Below are 21,088 nucleotides of genomic sequence, written 5' to 3'. Positions count from 1 at the left end.
TCGGTACATTTAAACATTTAGTAGGCTGCGCATAAATGTCCTTATTTCACTGTGATGGAAATAATATTTTTCCTTTTCGTGTAAAATATAATATCATTTCATTTTGAAATGATGGACGGGCTTGCAGGTTTGCGGCTATTGGTCTATTTCCTGGTCCAGAGCCCGCCCACTCTTCTTGTGATTGGTCGACACGTGATGACGCTGGTGGCGTGTGCACATTACTAGTATACATTTATTACATTTCAGTTTATCTTTCCTTTAACAATATGGATACAATGCTCAAGACGCTGTTTTCTTCTGATAGGGAAGAACTTTATGTTTTGGATTGTTTATCATACTTCATGATATTAATGGCGTTTGTGACATGTTTAGCGTTGTTCTTTGAGAATGTGCCTTATGGTAGGTACGCATCTAGTAAATATGGGTTCCCTGTCAGTGTGAGAGCTGCATGGTTCATTCAGGAACTGCCTGCTTTTATTGTGCCTTTGGCTTTGGTGCTGTGGACTTCATCATCAAAGACAATGTTTTTACCTAACCAACTACTTCTTGGCATGTATTTTTGCCATTATTTCCAAAGGTAAGCTATTGTGTTGTTAGTGCATCATAGGGTGTCCTTGGACTTGTTAATGAACTGACTTGTTAATACAACACTGAGTTGTGTGTGTGTGTGTGTGTGTGTGTGTGTGTGTGTGTGTGTGTGTGTGTGTGTGTGTGTGTGTGTGTGTGTGTGCGTCCAGAACTTTCATATATCCGTTTTTAATCAGAGGAGGGAAACCCACTCCGTTTGTGTCATTTGCTCTGGCGTTCGTTTTCTGCATCTACAATGGTTATCTGCAGGCAAGATACCTGAGCCACTACGCGGAGTTTCCACCTGGTTGGGTTACACACCCCTGTTTCATCACAGGTGCGTAACTTGTTGAGTGTTGAGTGTTAAACTTACTGTGTTAGTACCAGGACTCCCGATTGCCCTCAAGGTGTGCTGTGTGAAAATGCAGTAGTGCTTGTGTCTGCATGTTTGAAGAGTGTGAGCAGAAAATGTTCCACACAATGAATTCACATCTATCAGCCTCTTATCACCATTATTACTGTTGTCAGTTATAGTTGTTGTCATTTTTATTAGCAGCAGGAAGAGGAGTGTTGCTGTTTTTCATGTCAGCTTTATTTGGACAGCACGCTTCTGTTCGTTTTCAATTGCTGCCCCAGGAAATCAAGCTGCTAACACACTTTTTGTAATTACACCCAATTACTTGGTTCATTCATTTGTTTCCTTACTTACTTTTCAAAGACAGTTTCTAACTGGGGGGATATTATGCTCTCAAATTGCTTTACGTGATGGATTTTTATGTAATGCTAGATTTCCTTTCATGTAGGGTCCTGTCTGTGGTTCATTGGATGGGTTATTAACATTCATTCAGATCATATATTGAGGAACCTCCGTGCTCCTGGAGAAAAAGGTTACAAGATACCAAGAGGTATGACATATTCATATTTTGCACACATAAGCATTTGCGGTGTGTGTTATTTTTCAGTATATTGTGAAGTGTTACTTGGAGATGGGTGTGTCTCGTTGTTAGCGTAAAATGTCTTCCAGTTTTTCTTATGGCCCAATGCAGATAGTTCATATGAAGAATAAGAATGAGTGGCTGTTCAAATCATACTTAAACACAACATAAATCATATATGTCCATTGGTGCTGCTTTGGAGAATATCAAATGATGGTCAAGAAAAAGGTTTTAACAATTCCTGTGAGGTTTTAATTGAAAACCTACCTAAGATTTGGATTATGCATTAGCATGCGTAAGCCACCTCACGCCACTCCATCCCACAATAAGTCATTCTTGGTACGCTCCACCTGGGCCTAATTAGTCCTTAAACACACAGACGTTGCCAAGAATTATAACCAAAATCTGAGAGTGGCTGGGTCTTCAACGTGTTCTTCGGCTGTTCCTCTGCACATCATGTAATAAAAGATGAAGCTCTGAAGGGACCCGTTATCATGGTCTGATCCTAAAGTCAAATGAATTTTACTTTCTCTGCTCTGCAGCGTGTGCCATTTGGTCTAAAACTATGTCGGTGTTGCTGCTGTGCTTGCTTGCATCATGTTCTTGTAATGCTTACAAAAACAGAACCTCAACGTTTCTATTATAGCTGTTCATCAGGAATTTAATTTGCTTCCTTTATTAAGTAGATGTACTGATAATGACCTTGCATGTATCTGAAAGGGGTTCAGAAATGACAGAAATGCATTAAAAACTGGTGTATAAAAGAAGTGGCTAAGGCTAAGAAGTCATAAGGCTAAGCTTAATCCATGTCTGTGAAACTGTCAATAAATACATCTTTTTTCAGTAGTTGCAGCATCTCAGACCAGCAAAGTTTATTCAGTTAAAAATAGATTTCTGTGGAAATGAAAGTGTTGAGCATAGGATCTGAGTTAGAAAGATTTCTAGGACTACAGTTGCTTTTGATGGATGTTGTGGAAAAATCAAAACAGACACTATTTTGGTCACTTTGGTGATCAGCCAGAAGAGCTGTTGTCAAGAGAGCCTAATGATTAATGACGGCCATATCGCTCTCTCTGTTTATCTCTCTCTGCTTATCTCTGTTTATCTCTCTCTGTTTATCTCTGTTTATCTCTCTCTGCTTATCTCTGTTTATATCTCTCTCTCTCTGCTTATCTCTGTTTATCTCTCTGTTTATCTCTGTTTATCTCTCTCTGCTTATCTCTGTTTATCTCTCTCTGTTTATCTCTCTGCTTATCTCTGTTTATCTCTCTCTGTTTATCTCTCTCTGTTTATCTCTCTCTGCTTATCTCTGTTTATCTCTCTCTGTTTATCTCTCTCTGCTTATCTCTCTTTCTCTGTTTATCTCTCTCTCTGCTTATCTCTGTTTATCTCTCTATCACTCTCTCTCTGTTTATCTCTCTCTGCTTATCTCTATAACTCTCTCTCTGTTTATCTCTCTCTCTTTGAGTCCCCCATCTCTCATTCAGTTTTGTAATTAGTATTCAAACTGTATGCATATTCATTTTTTGTTATATTATTATTTTTCAGTAATATAATATTTGAACATACCCTCAACAGCCACATGAATAGTAAAAACTATATTATAATGGGATCTAAGTGTATGATTACAGACTGTAGCTCATCCGTCTGTCCACATGCATTATTCATCACAAGCTGACCGTTGGTCACCAAGGAACAGTGCAAGGCAAACACATATGAATGGCAACAGATGGGTTATAGATTATATAACTGTTTACCTGCAAGGAAACATTATTGTGACTGGGGAGTATATAATAAACATATATAGCCGAAACATTTTTCTTTAAATAAATGTTTCAGTTCTGGATTATTAAAAACCTCCTGTTGCAGACAAAAACTTGGCTACTGGATACTGTAAACTACAACATCTTCTGATGGCACTGTCTCTATGCAACACTTATACGGCTGGTTTTCTGGACATGAGTGAAGTCTACTCCTGGAGTAGATTGCAGTGCTAATGGTGAATCATGAAGATAAATTATTTTCAAGGCTAAGTGAAAGACACGGGCCTTTAAGATTTAATGTGGGTTCTGTCATCATCCAGCAGATGCATTGTGTTACTGTGGCATTTGTAATGATGCAAAAACTTTCATATAGTCTTATGGATTGTCAAAATGTTTTTTAAGTGCTATTTTTAAAAAGTTTGAAAGTAGTTCCATATTGCTTACATCAATTTTTTCTTGTTTTTGCAATAATAAAGTTAAAATAAGTCATTGTTATTAATATGATGCAAGCATAAACTTTCAAAGATGTCTTTGTGGTATGGTGTTATGACAAAGTTGAACTGCAATAAAATACAAATCATACATGATGACTTAATACACGTGATGCGTATCAGTACCGAAATCTAGAATTTCCAAATATTCCTCAGTGGATTGTGCATGTGACAGTGTTTCTCACTTTCGTAGGTGGCATGTTTGAGTATGTGTCTGGCGCTAACTTTCTCGGGGAGATCACAGAATGGTCCGGATTTGCTCTCGCTGGTCACTCCGTCCACAGTGCGGCCTTCGCACTCTTCACCGCCATCGTTCTGTCCAGCAGAGCAGCAGCTCACCATAAGTAAGACCCTTTAAAGACCAGACGTTCTGAGTGGTCACTTCTTTTATGTAACAGAGTGGTTCTGTATATGAATTGTCTCCACATGAGGCTTTCTGGTTCCATGGGTAAATGTGCTGACGATAATCACTTGTTTTTTTTTTTTTTTTTTTGCTCCACAGGTGGTATCTCATGAAATTTGAAGACTACCCCAAACCAAGGAAAGCTTTGATTCCATTCATATTTTGACAATGATCAATCTACAACACTAATGTAATAACATGAAGGCAATATGATGGGCATGCTTGTGGTCTTACTGTGTTAAGCAACACAAATTTAGCAACTAACTTTGTCATTAGGAGATTTTCAGGAATTATTCCGAGTCAACTGGTTTCTCAAGCACAAGACTGACATCTGGTTATGAACTAAAATGACTTTCAATGGAGAATCACAATTGACATTGTAAATTAGTTCAAGACCAAACTTCAAGGTATGGAGGAAATAAGCAAGAATAATGTCTAGTGACTACTAAATACACGCTGGTTTCAGTTTGGATTCTCATCAGAAGTCAAAATAGGAGAGATGACCCATGCAAAGATTTAATAATATATTAAATCATATTCAGTTATAGTAATTACGATTGGTGCCTTTCAACCAGCCATTATCCTCAAATGTTAATTTAAGAAGTTCAAAGAATATTAGAAAACCTCTATCATTTTCTTTGTGCAAGCTCTCTGAGTTTACAAGCTTAATTCTGGGAGCAGAAACACATGTTGAGAGTTGTTGAACATGCTTTTTACAGAAATGTAAGGTCAGTGTCTGCTATCAGCTTTCCAAAGCACAACCACAAGGAGCACAGTAATGTTTTGGTGCTATGACTTGGCTCTGAGTGATTGACATATAATGACCATAAGCAACAGACAGAGAACACGCATGTGTATTTCAGCTGAAGGGTTTAATAGGAGGCACTACTGATGGTCCACCATCCAAGAGTTGCACCTGCAAATATGTTGAAGAAGAAAATCACTTCAGTAATACATGTGATAAATGGAATTAAGGTGAATAAGGTCATCTGTGGTTTGTCTATATAAATCATATACAAACTCATTATTTTTTTGTGGTATAAAGAATGTATTGTCCTTTTTTCTGCACTCATCTGTTACAGCGTGTTCACACTGATAGTGAAGTGGTGAGAGTTTGCCAGGTGTGTTGTGGGTAGGTGGGACTGGCCTCATCTCATCTGAGAGCTCTTGTGGTCCAGCACACACTCTGCAGCTGTGTTAACACCAGCCACCTCATCCATCAACTTTACATACACAGCTTTCTTCCTAAACTTTAAGCATGCCAAAACCCCATTCAGAACTTCCAAGTTTATAAACTATGGCTTAAATCTATGATTCCATGTGAAGTTGGTCCGTACCCATGATTAAATTTTATCCATTTGGAGTCACAGTAAAACAAAATGGTTAAAATCATTGCTCTGATATTTCAAACAAAATACATACAAGACTTGCTAAAGGTGCTAAATTATTGTGAGAAATGTCCTGTTTTCCATGTGATAGATATGAATCAAATTGAATCACTTTTCTGTTTCCCTGAAATAAATATTTGTAACCTACCCATGATCCTTATTCACGTTTTAATCGCTAAGACGTTAAAACGTGGTTTGATTACGGAGATGCTGAGGCAATAGACAATAAACACAGCACAGCTACACATTTAGAGTGTCCACCGGGTTTGGGTGTCAGTGGAGCAGCACGTGGCAGACGTGTTTTCATGGGATCATCACGTGTATAAATATCCTGGAGTGGTCTACACGGGGAGCTGGACTAAATCCAAATCATACGTAGGTCTTACAGTGATCACGCGGGGGAAATCTCTATTTGTGATCGTGCACAAATCTGTTTCTTAAACGCAAGTATTTGTAACGTAACGTCTAGAACAGCTTCTGTCCCATAGCAATTAAGGCTGCAAAGTACATTTAGCAAAGTAACTGTATTCATAGGTGCATCAGTACTGAAGCTCCTTGCATCTATCTATCTATCTATCTATCTATCTATCTATCTATCTATCTATCTATCTATCTATCTATCTATCTATAAGGCTGAATAGATATGCGTCTCTCACTCCTTGAAAGTCTGAGGTGAGGTGATGGGTGTGGTCGGTGTTTAGGCTGTAAGTGAGAATAATGTAAAGAGGTGGAGGACATTTTGACGGCTTGCAAAAACGTCGAGTTATATTAAACTGGGAAAGTGCACGGGTGGTTTAGATAAAAGAAGATATAATCTGATCTATGAAATAAGAGCAGTCGCCATTACCTTCACACTAACCAACATCTTTAAAGTGCTAGCTCTTTAATATTTTACACTGCCTCTGTGCATGCATCCCATATTGTTAAACGTAAAAAATAAAGATTGTTGTGCTCAAAAGAACCGAGGGTTTGGGTAGTGAAGGCGTAGAGACGTTTGGCTGTCCGTGGGACGGGGGTGTGTGCAGGGTTTAAATCTTCGACATGCGTGTTGGGTTTGGGGGTTCGAGGGAGCACTCGCCATATTGGACTCACTGTATTATAGGCCCAGTTTACAGCTAGCGGGGAGAGGGACCACTGGCTGGTCCTGTCGTTTTGGTGTGGCGTTTCGCTCGTTATTTTCCTAAATACTGTAAAAAAAAAAAAAACATTTTACTGGCAGGTTCTGCGGGGTTGGAATTGATTCTGAGCGGAACCGGGACGTGTTGGTTTTGCTCGACGGGGTTAATAACAGGATACGTTGAATGGATCCGAGGGTCGCTTGGATTCAGCCGGAACAGAAGGGACCCGCGAACACTTTATGGATGCACGTCTGGGAAACGTCTCAGGGAATCCGGACCGGTTCCGGTCAGCACCGCGGTCATCACCACAGTTTCTTTGTCGGTTCGCCGGGGTGCGACGTGTATAAAAACGTAACGGCCCCGGCGGCGGGTAAAGGTGTGAGTGGCCCCGGTGCTGCTCCTCCGTCCGGCGGCCACCACCACCACGGCAATGCCAACGGCACTAACGCCAGACACGGCGCCGCTACCACGGGCTCGACACCTTCCCTCAACGGGAACGACGGGGACGCGTCTCCCGACACGAAAGGCTCCGGTTCCCCGTCGGTGGAGTCGGGCACGGGGAGTCCGCCGTCCGGCTGCCCCGCGATAAGGACTCACGACGGCACCGGCCTCACTGGAAACATGAACAAAAACGCCGGAGGGGCCCATTTGTTTTTTAATTTCAGCGAGAGCGTGATGAATAACGCCAACCACCTCCACCACCACCTCCACCATCCTCCTCACTCGCGGCACCTCCACCAGGACCAGTACGACTCCCAGCAGAACTGCGCGAAGCGCCACCCGTTCCACCCCGCGATTTTTAACAACCACAACCACCACCACCCCGGCCGAAGGAAAAGCGACAACAAGGCGAGCACGTACGGGATAAACTATCTGCTCTCGAACTGGACTAACGGCAACCACGTCGGCTCCGGGACGCCGTGGAAGACGAGGCGGTACAGTCCCGGAGTTAACGGGTGAGGGGGCGCTTCTCTTCCCCTGTAGGGTCGCTATTCAAATTGGCTAACCGTCCACCTAGCTAGGTTAGCTAGCAGGCTAACTGGGTAGCGGGCGTTAATTATGATAATTCGCCACAGCGTCTTAATATCGTGAGCCGGGGGTGATTTTATTGGTCGTGTGTATGTGGTCCGAGACCGAGTGTGTGAATGTCAACGCTGTTTAGGTTGTCAGAATCGACCGTTATCCGTCGTTTCCAGTCAGTTAGCCAGCTAGCTTAGCAAGCTAAGCAGGGTGTCGGGAGGATAAATGGAGGCTCGCGACGTCGTTAGCCTAGTTGGCTCGTTAGCCTAGCTTGTTTGCTAGTAGAGCCGTCAACATTCCTCCCGGTGAGGGCTGGGTGACTCGGGGAATGGCCGTTATGTTGCATTCCTTCTCGGATAGGAAGATGTTTTCGAGGCCGTTAAAGCTGCCTGCCCTATTTTCTTTAACGGAACGTTTCCGCTAAAACGACATGTCACTAAATAAAATGACAAATAAATCAATATGTGTTTTTAAGTCCTCTCTTCCAGACACAAGGAGCTGTATCTAGTATTGGACAAAAATGCTTTTTACTGTAGAATCACTGCTGGCTGTTTTAATTCGAACATGCTGTGAGACTCGAAGTCCTAAAGGGACTAAATGTAAAAAAATGTAGTTGAAAATTCAGGGTTGTAGGTCATGCAACTTGAAACTTAAATTCAGCTTTGGTAAGCAAGTAAAATTATATCCTCTTTCATTAACCTGCAATGTTTTTGTTATGATGAAATATAGAACTGGCCATGAATCTCCAGAGCTGCCTGCATACATGCAATAAGAGATCCTCTTTAAAATATAGTAGTTAGGACAAATGTTTGGCTGTTATAGGACTGTCTGGGGGTGGTATTTGGGGTGCTGGATAACTTTTTTTTTTTCTTCTTCTATTTTCTTTTGAATTGTACTAGCCTGTTCCTATGAAGGTTTACTTCCTATCATAGCAGTTGTGGTGACATCAGTGTGTCACGTAGAAATGTAATTTGAAGTGGTTCGGCATGGGGTTTTCGTCATCCAGTTACAGTAGGTATATTGCCTGCAGTGTTTATACTCTGTTCTCCTAATGCTTGTGTGTAAAGCAGTTATGGCAGTGTTTTGTGGGTCTGTTACAGCAAATGAGCGAGAGTCAAAATGTAACCCTATGTACATTTTCGCAACTGGCCCGTTCACTCAAAACCAAATATGCACTGACTGTCTAGAAACGGCGTGTTGCTCAGTAAATTAGAGCCTCACACCTGGACCCAGAGCAGGGACAGTCTGAAGCAGAGACTCCTGCTTTAATCCCCTAGTGAGGGAAAGACCTGTTTCCACTCTTCCAGCCTTATAGAAAAGGTAAAAAAAAAACGTTTTTAAGCACTTTTTTTTCCTCCAATGCAATGACAAGAAACCGGTTCTAAATTCCTGTAGCCGTCACATTTCCCTCCCTCCAGGACCAGCCGGTACCATTTAAAGTCATCTTTGAGAAAGTATGGAACATGCTGACCATTTAATGTTTATTTATTAATGAAGTTGGAATTGCAACCCTCCCTGGTCACACAGCCAATAAGGCGCATGTGTACGACCAAGACTGTGCAATGCTTAATTTATAAATGATCAAAATATTGATGGATGCTGCAGTATGCAAATGAGACCACTAGCAAGTCGCATTTTTAAATGTTAGGTTTTGAGCACCCTAGCCAATCTCGGACATCCCAGAGCAATCACGTGATGCAATAAAGATGAGTTGTTTTGGTCAGAAATGCAAATCTGTAAGAGCTATGTAACCCTGCCCACTGTAGGCGGCACACGTGTTCTAATGTATAGCAAAACACATCATGAAACCACCAGATTGTATGTAGCAGTATAGTTGCCATAGTAGTATTTGTGTCCACATAATGCAGTCGCAGTGTTGAGACAGAACTGTGGTCTGGTGAAGTGCTAATACCCTGATGGAGCAGGTCTCCACCCACTGCCTGAAGCACATATGTAGCATTAATATCCTGTGCTTCCCGAGTTACAGGGCAGACTAATGTGATATGTTCTCTTGTTACTCTGCGATTTTCACTTCTGCTTACACATCCTTTCCAGGTACCTAGAAGCTTTAAAAAAAAGCCTTTTGCTAAATTAACTTCAAAACGAACTACCGTTACTGAAAAATGCAATTAAATCAATATATCAGTAAAAGTAAAAGGTTCCAGTGACCATTAAGAACATAAAATGTATCATACAATAAATTGTATGATATGATTAATATACGGTAATCGTTTTATGATGATAAAATGGAAGACCCTACTAGTTTTAGATAGCTTAACTTGCTGATTTATTTGATTGCCAGTCAGCAGAACTATACATTGCTTATCTAAAACGTGACTTAAACTATAAGGTTATTTATTTATTCTAACATTTTAAACAGGTGTAGTAGCTGCGATCATCTTACCCTGTATGCATGTTATTGGTGCCTCTTAGAGCCATACACTGGGACACTGGTTTTAAATAGCATTGGGCTCTGGAAGGTGGTGTTCTTGTGTACCATTAAAGAGTCCTCACTGGTGCTCTGTCACTGCAGTTTCCATTGACACTGATGAATCCAAGGACCGTTAATACTGGCCAGTTTTTTTTTTTGGCTAAGTAATGTTAGCCGTGTCCTACCTTGGGCATAATGTCATTAGTAATCTTATTGACTGTGATTTGTGAGTAACACTTAATGTGTGGGGCCACTATTCGAAGCAGCTCGTATGCGTCCAGGCCCTCACAAATAATGAAAATCTGCAATGAGTTGTGAAACTTGATGAAAACCAAAAAAAAATCAGTTTTGGTTCTACCAAAATACTATTTGCACCTTTTGAAAGTGAAGACCCATGTTATGTTTGCAGACATGATATTTAAATATATATATATTCATTTTCTACATACTGTGATTTGCAGTTTGCATGGAAATGTGTTGCAACGCTGGTGAACCTTTGATGTGTCAAGGTTGGATGTGCTGCTTGGATCATGTAAATATTCGGATTCACCAGTCACTGTTGAACGAACCCCTGGGATGTCCGAGATTAGACGTAGTCCATTTGCATACTGCGAATTTGGCGTGATGTCAGTATCGCACAGGCCTGGACTGTGATGGAGATTGGCAAATGATCTCATGTGCAAAGCTTTTTCCTCACTCTCTGTGGCTTGTCTACTTGACGGTCGGTATGAACTTGCCCATGGAGTTCACCTGGCAATGAGCGGCGTTAAAAGCCATTCTGTCTTTTCGCCTAGAAAAGTCATTTCGCACCAAGTGGGTGTTTGTCAGCAACGACTCTGTCAAAAGCACTTTCAGGAATGGATGGGGGAGGTTACAAAGTCACCCATTTTGTGTTCAGTGGCATCCTTTAATTCTCAGTAACAGTTCAACAAGAACCATCTGCCTTGTTTCTAGCGAGTTCAGCAGATGCAGCCTGTCAAAACAATGAAAGCTCTACTGAAGAGGTGTGTGTGTGTGTGTGTGTGTGGAGGGAAGTCTTTGCTGATGATGTTTAATGCATTCCTTCTATTTTGCCTTGTTTCTTTTTCATTTTTACTTCCAACAGGTTGCCCAGTAGATGACACTAGTGTCGGGGGCTCGTGATGAGGGCCCACGTTAACTGCCTGTCTGGCGTCTCACGTGTGCCTTCTTTAAGCTCGTCTGTCTGGCGTCTCACGTGTGCCTTCTTTAAGCTCGTCTGTCTGGCGTCTCACGTGTGCCTTCTTTAAGCTCGTCTGTCTGGCGTCTCACGTGTGCCTTCTTTAAGCTCGTCTGTCTGGTGTCTCACGTGTGCCTTCTTTAAGCTCGTCTGTCTGGCGTCTCACGTGTGCCTTCTTTAAGCTCGTCTGTCTGGCGTCTCACGTGTGCCTTCCTTCTTTAAGCTCGTCTGTCTGGCGTCTCACGTGTGCCTACTTTAAGCTCGTCTGTCTGGCGTCTCATGTGTGCCTTCTTTAAGCTTGCCTGTGTTTTTTTACACCCTAAAACAGGCCACCAGTGCATTCGCATGTCTCTGTGGAGGTTTCCAAAGAATAATGTTATAGCAGCAGCCCAAGTCTGATACCCACAAGTCCCCGGCAAGACCCGTCCAGCGGCCTGCCCCAGGCTGTAGCCCACATTAATGTTTCCCCCTGCCCTTCTGTCTAAGGCTGCACGAGGAGATAATAGACTTCTACAACTTGATGTGCCCTCGACCAGAGGAGGCCACGATGAGACAGGAGGTGGTTGATCGAATCGAATCCGTCATCAAAGAACTGTGGCCAAATGCTGATGTGAGTGAATGAGTCGTTGCCAACTCGAGCAACACACACACACACACACACACGCACACAGCCGGCATGCAACACAGGCATCAACACAGCCGGTTTTTTACGAGCCAGGTGGGTAGGCTTCAGCATTACAGACCGACGTCCCTGATCAATGGTAACGTGTCTGTTAATTGTCATTGTTTTAAAGAAACAAACTGATCTTGCAGTGCTGAGCTTGTCAAAATGGTACAGGATCTTGGGCCTAGTTTGCTTTCCTGGATTGTATTTTGTTCCTTTTTGTGGTTTATGTTCGATCTCTCTCTCTCATCAGGTTCAGATATTTGGCAGCTTCAGTACTGGACTCTACCTCCCGACCAGGTGAGTCGGCACGTGCGCATATGGGCTTACCAACTCTCCCAAATTCCAGATGTACAAAGATAAACTAGAGGTTTTTGATTTCTCCACACTAAGGATTTACAGCACCATGTTGTGGCTCTGTGCTGACATGCCATTCCAGTCTACAGAGCCTCTTTGCCCCAAGATGTATAGATAAAGAAGAGTCAAAATGGACTCTGCACATAAATCTCAGAGGCTGCGGTAGAGGTCCATCACGCAGCTCTGCCGTAATGTTCGGTTTACCCACTCCAGCCTTTCAGGGGAATGTTTGATGCCTTCAGGTGTTGCTTTTCAAAATACTTTTAAAGGTCTAAAATGGTAACATCCACGGATGAAAACCTGACGTTGGGCCCAACACATTCTGAGGTTCTGGGGAGAATTGCACTTTTTTGTTATAGGTTTTATTGTGCAGCTTTTCTCTAATTAGTTGCCAGTGTGTTTAAAAACTGTTATGTAGTAATTAAATGACTCTGCAAGTCATTCTACATTACATCTTGACAGTGATGGTTTGTAATATTGATACAGTAATCAGTCTGACCAGGGTGTCTTTGTATTGTGAGGCATAGTGCTAGTGTTTAAAATGAATCCACCTGAAAGACAGCTGGCTTTATTAGAAGAGAAACATAGAAAATGAGGTTTCATTTTGTTGTTTACCCAGTTTTAAGGTGTGAATAAGACAAGATTGAAATAATAATGTGACTCGCCCTTTCTTCAATTATAAACCACAACTGCTTTAAAAACGCTTAGTCGGGTCAGACCTGCATCCTCAAATTGATGTTTTCTATTGATTAAATTGGCCGAAGTGTAATTTTTAGCAGCTGAACACAGCTACTGGATTAATTGAGAGGTTAGGCCTGCTCATTCCCTGAGCAAGCTCTTTTGAAACAATTAACAAACACTAACCTGAAAAATAACCTGTTGTATTTTCATTTTTAACAGGATCTGACAACTTTTCATGAAGGTTTTTTTTTTTTTTTTAACAATGGACTATAATTTCTGTCTGATTGGCACGTCTGCGCTGTGCTTGTTTGTAAAACGGATAGAGTGGTGGTGTTGGGTGCTCGTTTGACTTGTTTTATAACTTAAGTTTTTGGGTGTTAATTTGACAATACTGTTACTAATTATTTTGCCACCATTGGCATCTCTGAAATGTTTTGTAGTGATATAGATCTGGTGGTGTTTGGGAAGTGGGAGAGACCCCCGTTGCAGCAGTTGGAGCAGGCCCTCCGAAAAAACAGAGTGGCAGAGCCACACTCCATCAAAGTACTTGACAAAGCTACGGTGAGACATCCCTGGGGCCCTGCCCCCCACAGCACGCCCACAACTACCCTCCCCTTTAACTCCGATCTTTAGTTGTGCTTTAATGCGAATGTGCGATCGCTGTTGAGTGGTTAACTTCCCTGCTCTTCTAATGCTTTTTGCTGTCTCCTGTTAGCCGTCACATAACAGTCACTGTGAATCATAACATTTCCTCCCCCCCTTGAAGGTACCAATTATCAAACTGACAGACCAAGAAACCGAGGTCAAAGTGGACATCAGTTTCAACGTGGAAACTGGGGTCAAAGCTGCCCGCTTCATCAAAGACTACGTGAAGGTAAATGTGTTCAGAAAGCCAGTTTGGCAGCCTCTCCCTCAGCATGCCATTGCTTAACTCATCATCGAATTTGATGCCCAATTAATAATGAACGAAGACTTCCCAAAGAGAGTCACTCACTAGCACGCCTGCCACATTGTTTTAATCACGTATTTGGTAAGGATATGTATAGCTCGCGTAGAGCGCTTAGAAATATGTACAAAATGGGACGGCTGGCGGTCGACCCCTGGAGTATCGTTTGACCTTATTTTGCCAGGTGCTTGTTGAAGCGCTGGACGTGTAGAGTCCTGCTTTCTTTACACCTGTGGGGAAGGGAATGCGAGCTGAAAGGTTGAACGGCGGGACGGTCGTGCTATCGTGCTGCTGTCACCGATCTCCTTCACGTACCTATCATAACACTGCACCGTCGCAGCGGACGCACAGTCGAGCGCGAGGCCTCTGCTTGCTCCGGAGCAGGTGTGGGCAAGTGGGACCATGTCCCTCGCGCGGGAAGCCACGTAGCTACCGAAGAATGCCGCCCGATGGCTACGTTTCTTCGGACGTTTGACGCGGAATGATTCCATAGTTTTTTACAAATCGGCAGGCAAATAATTTTTCACGGGGCACCGCTTCATATGCCAAGTTCAGAGTTGCGTATCTTTTGAAAGCGGCGTTTGGCTGTCAGGGTGCGCGTGCCCCAGACCCGGTGCCAAACCCTCCTGCTTGTCTGAACAGATGGATCTGTCTGGTGTGAAATGAGGCTTGGGTTAGCTCTCCCTCCCCATCCTGCCTAATCCCACTGCACCAGCCCGGCCTCTGCAGGCGCACGTCGCCTCTAAAGTCTGGATTATACTTTGGCGAGTGACCGTAGCGCGACTCCGCACATCTCGTGCGAACCTGTGCGAACAGCGGAAGAGTTTATACTTGGCACGTCACATTCTTTGCAGTGTTCTCCGAAACGATATGTGATGGTATAAAGAAACATCCCTCAAAAACAGGGGAATGAACAATTACCTGACGAATTTTAATGTTGCGCTGTGTTCCAGGTTTGAAAAGTGCTGGAATTTAGGCTAAAGTACTTTAACATGTTTGAAATTGTAACTACTTTGTTTCACAACAAATAGCTCTATGACTGAACAGTTCTCTTGTCTCTTGTAATTCCAGGGTGAAACATGAGAAAACATGAAGGCGTTAAGATTTGGCGTTTTGAAAATAAACAACCATTAAATAATGTGATAAAGTTAATTATTTTGAGTATATGTATAAATATTTATCTTAATTAAGTTTAACGTGCTGGGAAATATTGAAATGGACCTTGAAAGTAACGTACAAGTGCTTGAGTTCCACCTTGTAAAGGTGTATGAACCCAGCAAACACGACTTTGTTCATTGCGCTGAAGTGCGGTGCGTGCGAAGTTACAAAATTCGAGAGGCGCACAACCTCGCGAGGCCCTCCCACACGGGCGGAGCCACCGCGATTGTCATTTTTGGCACGCGGACACTCGCTCCTGTCGTGAGGGGGTCAAGTATAACCCTAGCTTAACCTGTTTTGTTTTGCTTCCTCCTCACCTGCAGAAGTTTACCGTGCTGCCTTACTTGATCTTCGTGCTGAAGCAGTTCCTCCTGCAGAGAGACCTGAACGAGGTCTTCACAGGAGGCATCAGTTCCTACAGTCTCATCCTGATGGTCATAAGTTTCCTGCAGGTAAACAAAAAAAAAAACCAGACAATAAAACAAGGGGGGGGGGACTGACTATCAGGCCAGGACCACTGTGGTCAACCCTCTGTGAGAACTCGGGTGGTGTTATTCGGTGAAGCAGCCGTAAGCCTCCAGGTCCTCCCTGTCCCGCAGCTGCACCCGCGGATCGAAGCCCGCACGCCCAACGCCAACCTCGGCGTCCTGCTCATCGAGTTCTTCGAGCTGTACGGCAGGCACTTCAACTACCTGAAGACGGGCATCCGGATAAAGAACGGCGGGGCCTACATGGCCAAGGAGGACATGATGAAGGCCATGAGCAGCGGCTACCGGCCGTCCATGCTGTGCATCGAGGACCCCCTGCTCCCAGGTGCCGCCGCGTTGATGCCCTCGAGTGCCGGCAGTAGGGCAGTCATGGCCTGGCGGTTAGGGAACTGGTCTTGTGACCGGAGGGTCGTGGGTTCGATCCCCAGACCTGAGGCCATGACTGAGGTGCCCCTGAGCAAGGCCCTTAACCCTCAATTACTCAAAAATTGTATAAAAATGAGATAAAAATGTAAGTCACTCTGGATAAGGGTGACTGCCAAATGCCGTAAATGTGAACGCCGGGCAGCCTGCACGTTCCGTTAACCCGTTGTTGTAATAGGAAAGTGGAGTGACGGAGTTTTTTTCTGAAATCTGAACTGTGATGAGTGTGTTTCCTGAGATTCTGTTCATTTCGTGTGTCAGGTAACGATGTAGGCAGGAGTTCGTATGGAGCCATGCAGGTGAAGCAGGTGTTTGACTACGCCTACATTGTACTTGGCCACGCAGTGTCGCCTCTCGCAAACTCCTATCCCAACAGAGACAGCGACAGGTTAGACACACACACACACACACACATACGAGCGTGCACACACAGGCCTGCTATACCATCTGTGTGTTCTCCGTTAAAGGGCAGCCAGTTAGGTTAATTACTCCGTATACATTACAGTCTTTTGTAACTGGCCTGACATTTGTGTTGTTTGGTATCTGATCTGCTATTTGACCCATTTTGCCTCCGCTCTGCCCGTCACCCCTTCTCCACAGCACTCTGGGACGCATCATTAAGGTGACCCAGGAAGTGATTGCCTACAGGGAGTGGATCGCTCAGAAGTGGGGAGGGAAGAGGCTGGAGCGGAATGGGGGTATGACGTCTGTAGCACCCTGCACACCCGCTCGCCCTGACCACAGAGCACAGTGTTACCCCCAACTAATCTCCCAGAGTACAGTGGGGTTCAGAGCTGGCTACACACACACACACACACACCCCCCGGCATGATGACTAGCAACACAATTATATATACAATATTACAATATTTTGTATTATTTAGTGTATAATTTTATGAGGATTTGTAATGTTTTTCTAATCATGGCCCTCTCCTGGGTCCTGGACATCCTTACCAAGGGTCTTTACAGAAATCTAATCTTTGGAGGATTCTGTATGTCTTCTGCGTCCATGGTGGGCCTCAGCGTCACTATAGCAACACTGTGCAGTGCCATCCAGAAGGGAGGTGCCCGGTGGTTCATTAGAATACTGATCAGCTCAGGAACTCTAATTGGAGCTCTGCAGAGCGTCCTTGGTCTGTGATTGGTGGGGAGAGGTGTGTGACCCTCCCCCAGCAGCAAGCCCTCCACAAGTCCTCTTAACTTCTCAATAATGAACTTCAGTTAGATGGATGGGGTGTGTGTAACCTTTTAAAACGGCAACAACAGGGACTTCTTAAAACTTCAGAAATTCTCTGCCGATTCTACCGTTCACTTCTTTGATGGAAAACGTTGTGTGCGTGTGCGCAGGTCCAGCCCATAAAGAGGTGGTGGAACCAGACCCCAACCCCCTGCTGGGTGTGGGGGTGGAGGAGCTGCCCCAGAGGGACTCTGTGTCCCCCAACAGCGCTGACTCCCCCATGTCTCTGTCCAGCCCCCAGCAGCACTCCTCAGCCTCCTCCCTGTCGGGCAGCGACAATGTAAGGATGAAGCCCCGCCCCCTTACACCTCCACCCCGCCCCGTTTACACTGGTCTGATGTTTCGCATTTAAAAGCCTTTCTACTCTATTCTAACCTGTGTGTGTGTGTGTGTGTGTGTGTGTGTGTGTGTGTGTGTGTGCGCGCGCGCATCCACGTCCGTCCAGGACTCTGACACTACACCGTACCCAGTACCCTCAGGTCCTGTGCACACCCTGGCACTGGGCACGCTGCCCACCGAGCTGCAGATGGGCCCGAGCAAAGCCAACCTGACCACGCCTCTCACCATGTCAACTGCCAACCAGGTGAGCCCAGACAGATAGCAGCTGCCCGTCAAGGACCAAGTCCCTCCCTCTCTGTCAGGTTCAGCACGGAGCACTGAAAAGGCCTCAGTATAAAGCACTCGTGTGTGTGTCCCCTCCGGTTTTGGCTTTAGCTAAATCTGCCTATTGTTGGACTCCATTGTGGCCTGCAAAAACGAGGACTAAATTGTGAAGCTTTTCTTCACATGAGCCTCACTAAAGGACTTTGTACTTTTGGGAGAGATTGCAAGCTGTACTCTCCTGTCTGAGTGACTGACTAGCTGTCTCTCTGATTAGGAACATGAACTGGGCATCCTCATCGTGAAGATGAAGGTTTTGTTTCTAACGACCTTGCAGGCATGTACACTGATAGTCTTTAACCTGGCTTTCTCCTTCTTAGCCCAGAGTCTCAATGCCAGGTCTTCCTCTCCACGTTATACCTGGCAGACAGGTGTGTATGGATGACAGACTACACACATACACCCACACACACCAGGTTTCATATTTGATTTTAATAACATCTCATATAGCACACACTTGGTCATACACACACACACACCAGTCTTGGGTGTTATTTGATTCCAATAATGCTTTATATAATACACAGTTGTTCATAGATTGTCCCCTATGTATACTATAATTAGTTATTTACAAATATATTAAACATGAAGCGGTCTTTTGCATAGTGAGGCCAAACTATGGCTGTAGTTGATGTTGTTATTTTTTGGAGGGTGGGTGAGGAGTGTTGTGGTGGGGGCGGGGAGGCTGGGTGGTGTAGCTGTGGTGTGGTGGGGGGGAGAGAGGCTGGGTGGTGTAGCAGTTGAGCTTAGACTGCTCATAAAATTCAAATGAAAATGAGAACGTTTGAGAGAAAATACCCCCTCTAGTGGTAAAATACCCCCTCTAGTGGTAAGTTGTTGGTTTATCAGCTGATGTCTTGTTAAGAAGTAGTGTGTGTGTTGTCTCACGTGGACAGGCGTGATGTTGTCGTGTGTGTGCTGATGGCGCTCCTTCTCTGTGTCCATGGCAGGCGTGCCCCAAGTTCCCTCTGAAGGGCTTCCACAACCCGGCCGCGGTGCACAGCCCATTGCTGCCCGCCCGCTCCAACGTCCAGTACAACCGCAACACCTGGCGTCGCAGGAAGAGGGACAGTCTCCCCGCCAGCGTCAGCAGATAAAGGCCACGCCCCCTCCGCCCCCCTCAGCACGTTCCTCGCCTTCTCCGACTCCGCCCACTCCCGTCCTCCCGTCTCGAAACGATGACAACTCTGCGCCGTCTCCTACCGGCGGGGCGGGGGGCGGGCCGTGAGACCAGCGGCTCCTGCCCCGCCCCTCGTGCCGTAGCGGCGCTAACGGTGGTGCTACCTTCTCTCTGCTCCTCACACTCCGCATAGCGCTTCTGTTGCGTTCCGTTTCGTTCTGTTTCGTTTGTTGGACGACGCCTCTGAGCACGCTTCCAAAACGAGGACTGTGCCGACATCGGCTCTCCGGCTTCGGTTCACCAGGACAACCCGTTTGGATTGGTTTTGTGTTGTTGTTGTTGTTGACGTCATTGTTGTTTTCATCATTGTCATCATTGTTGCGTGTGGTGGTGTTTTGGTGGTGGGTGCCCAAAAGGGCCTCCATCTACCCATAAGACATGCTAGCTTCAACAGACTCTGTGTGTGTCATTTGTTGCATCAGGGGTGAGGTGTTTATCAGAGGTGAGGGCCTGTTTTGTGTGTGTGTGTGTGTGTGTGTGTGTGTGTGTGTGTGTGTGTGTGTGTGTGTGTGTGTGTGTGTGTGTGTGTGTGTGTGTGTGTGTGTGTGTGTGTGTGAGAAGTGAGTTATTTGTGCAATAAGGTCCTTCTTTCAACTTTTTCCACTTTAGACAAAAAAATTGTATTTAATTATGCCCAGACTTTTTAAAAATGGCTTTTATTTTTTTGCTTTTTAATTTTGTTCAACATTTACAGTCTCTGTTGTGCGTTGGCCTTTCCCAAAAAATTCAAAAAAAAAAAATCTCCTCACTGAGCTTTATCTGAGCTAAGAGAAGGAGGTGGGAACCCAGCCCTGCTCTGGGATGTGGAGACGCGCGCAGCTTACGGGATTCTGGTAGAAACGTCTCCGTCTTGCCCCTTTTCATTCTGCGGAATGATTTTATCACGGTCTGCAGATGGCGCCGTTTCCTTGAGACCGTTTCTCTGCAGATTTAGTGCAGCCCTCCTCGGCACTCCTGCCGTCTCCCCTTCTCCCCAGCCTGCGTGCGTGTCGCTCCCCTTTCAGACTGCTCTTTAGTAGGTCAGGAGAGACGCGGGGCTCCTGAGAAGCTTACCGCGCAGCTCGGGCTGCCTGTGGCCCTCTTGCTGTGCCCCGTTATGCAAAGTGCCCGCCTGGCGCCTCTCGGAGGCCCGCGAGGGCACCTGAATCGAACGGAGGACACGACACGAGGGAACTTTACTGTGATTCCTTTCCGGAATCTTAATGTGCATTTACAGGTAATTCTGCTATTGTATTGCCTTGCCATGTTGTTTTTCCTCTTACTCCCTGTACTGTATTGTGTACTTTCTGTCGGTATATGGCACACTACACTGTATTGCTTTCACCAGGAGCGTTACAGGCATACAGGTTATTGTTACTATGCAAGTGTAGTGGAGTGGGGTGTGTCTTCGTTAGTGTCTTGCGGCAGCCCGAGGTCGATGAGGAGAGGCTGGAGTCAGAGCTGGTGCACCCCTGGGGCTGGCCAAGGTACACCAGAACGGTTCCTGTATGCAAGTCCGTCTGGTTCCAAGAAAAGATCCATTGAAGAAAAAAAAACAACAAAAAAAAAAAAACAACAAATAAAAAACAAAAAAATGTGTAAGGGGGACGGGGGGGGACAGACTGAAACCTTTGGAATATCCAACTGCTGCCTTGAAGCGAACTGTTTTGGCAGTAGATTCTCTCTTTCTCTTTCCTCTCTCTGTCAGACGGATTCTGTCAGTGCAATTACGACGCTGAAACCATGTTTGTGGCAACTGCCAAAAAAAAAAAAAACGACAAACAAAAAAAAAAAAGACTTTGAATGCCTCCAAACCTCTGTGTGGAACGGCTTCCTGTCACAAACCTGTGTGTGAAGTGATTTCCAAGGTCATACCTGCCACAGAGACTCCTACAAACACCCAGTCTGAGCAGCAGGAGTGTTCTCACGACTTCTGACTCGCCCACCTCTAGCAATGCAATACGGCAAAGATAACCGTGATGGCAGTTATCTGCTTTTAGG

At 44.8% G+C, this 21,088-nt stretch overlaps 2 protein-coding genes across 3 annotated transcripts; both read left to right on the top strand.

The window, feature by feature from the left end:
- The first annotated feature begins 227 nt into the window (after positions 1 to 227).
- On the top strand, positions 228 to 5,685 carry srd5a1 (steroid-5-alpha-reductase, alpha polypeptide 1 (3-oxo-5 alpha-steroid delta 4-dehydrogenase alpha 1)). Its single transcript, XM_077007767.1, has 5 exons — positions 228 to 577; positions 738 to 904; positions 1,371 to 1,472; positions 3,950 to 4,100; positions 4,259 to 5,685. The coding sequence occupies exons 1-5, from the start codon at positions 267 to 269 to the stop codon at positions 4,323 to 4,325; spliced, it is 798 nt and encodes a 265-aa protein (XP_076863882.1). The 5' UTR covers positions 228 to 266; the 3' UTR covers positions 4,326 to 5,685.
- Positions 5,686 to 6,595: 910 nt separating this feature from the next.
- Positions 6,596 to 20,895, top strand: tent4a (terminal nucleotidyltransferase 4A). Of its 2 annotated transcripts, XM_077008468.1 has the most exons (13): positions 6,596 to 7,621; positions 11,801 to 11,924; positions 12,232 to 12,278; positions 13,457 to 13,577; positions 13,783 to 13,890; positions 15,444 to 15,572; positions 15,720 to 15,933; positions 16,293 to 16,419; positions 16,632 to 16,729; positions 17,379 to 17,548; positions 17,714 to 17,851; positions 18,249 to 18,299; positions 18,879 to 20,895. In XM_077008468.1, exons 1-13 carry the CDS (start codon positions 6,849 to 6,851, stop codon positions 19,023 to 19,025), a joined length of 2,247 nt encoding a protein of 748 aa, XP_076864583.1. In that variant the 5' UTR covers positions 6,596 to 6,848; the 3' UTR covers positions 19,026 to 20,895. The 2 variants fall into 2 exon arrangements, with proteins under 2 accessions (XP_076864583.1, XP_076864584.1); XM_077008469.1 differs by lacking the exon at positions 18,249 to 18,299.
- The last annotated feature ends 193 nt before the right edge of the window (positions 20,896 to 21,088 follow it).

The sequence above is a fragment of the Brachyhypopomus gauderio genome, chromosome 6 (assembly GCF_052324685.1).
Source record: "Brachyhypopomus gauderio isolate BG-103 chromosome 6, BGAUD_0.2, whole genome shotgun sequence".
Lineage (NCBI taxonomy): Eukaryota > Metazoa > Chordata > Actinopteri > Gymnotiformes > Hypopomidae > Brachyhypopomus > Brachyhypopomus gauderio.
The sequence above is the reverse complement of the archived record's forward strand: the minus strand, read 5'-3'. Positions and strand labels throughout refer to the sequence as shown.

What these genes read in the sequence shown, in the direction of transcription:
- srd5a1 (XM_077007767.1), top strand. Translation starts at nt 267, where the DNA reads ATGGATACAATGCTCAAGACGCTGTTTTCTTCTGATAGGGAAGAACTT. An exon ending in TTTTGCCATTATTTCCAAAG is followed by an intron (nt 578 to 737) that starts GTAAGCTATTGT and finishes GTGTGCGTCCAG; the next exon opens with AACTTTCATATATCCGTTTT. An exon ending in ACACCCCTGTTTCATCACAG is followed by an intron (nt 905 to 1,370) that starts GTGCGTAACTTG and finishes CCTTTCATGTAG; the next exon opens with GGTCCTGTCTGTGGTTCATT.
- tent4a (XM_077008468.1), top strand. Translation starts at nt 6,849, where the DNA reads ATGGATCCGAGGGTCGCTTGGATTCAGCCGGAACAGAAGGGACCCGCG. An exon ending in TACAGTCCCGGAGTTAACGG is followed by an intron (nt 7,622 to 11,800) that starts GTGAGGGGGCGC and finishes CTTCTGTCTAAG; the next exon opens with GCTGCACGAGGAGATAATAG. An exon ending in CCATGTCAACTGCCAACCAG is followed by an intron (nt 17,852 to 18,248) that starts GTGAGCCCAGAC and finishes TCTCCTTCTTAG; the next exon opens with CCCAGAGTCTCAATGCCAGG.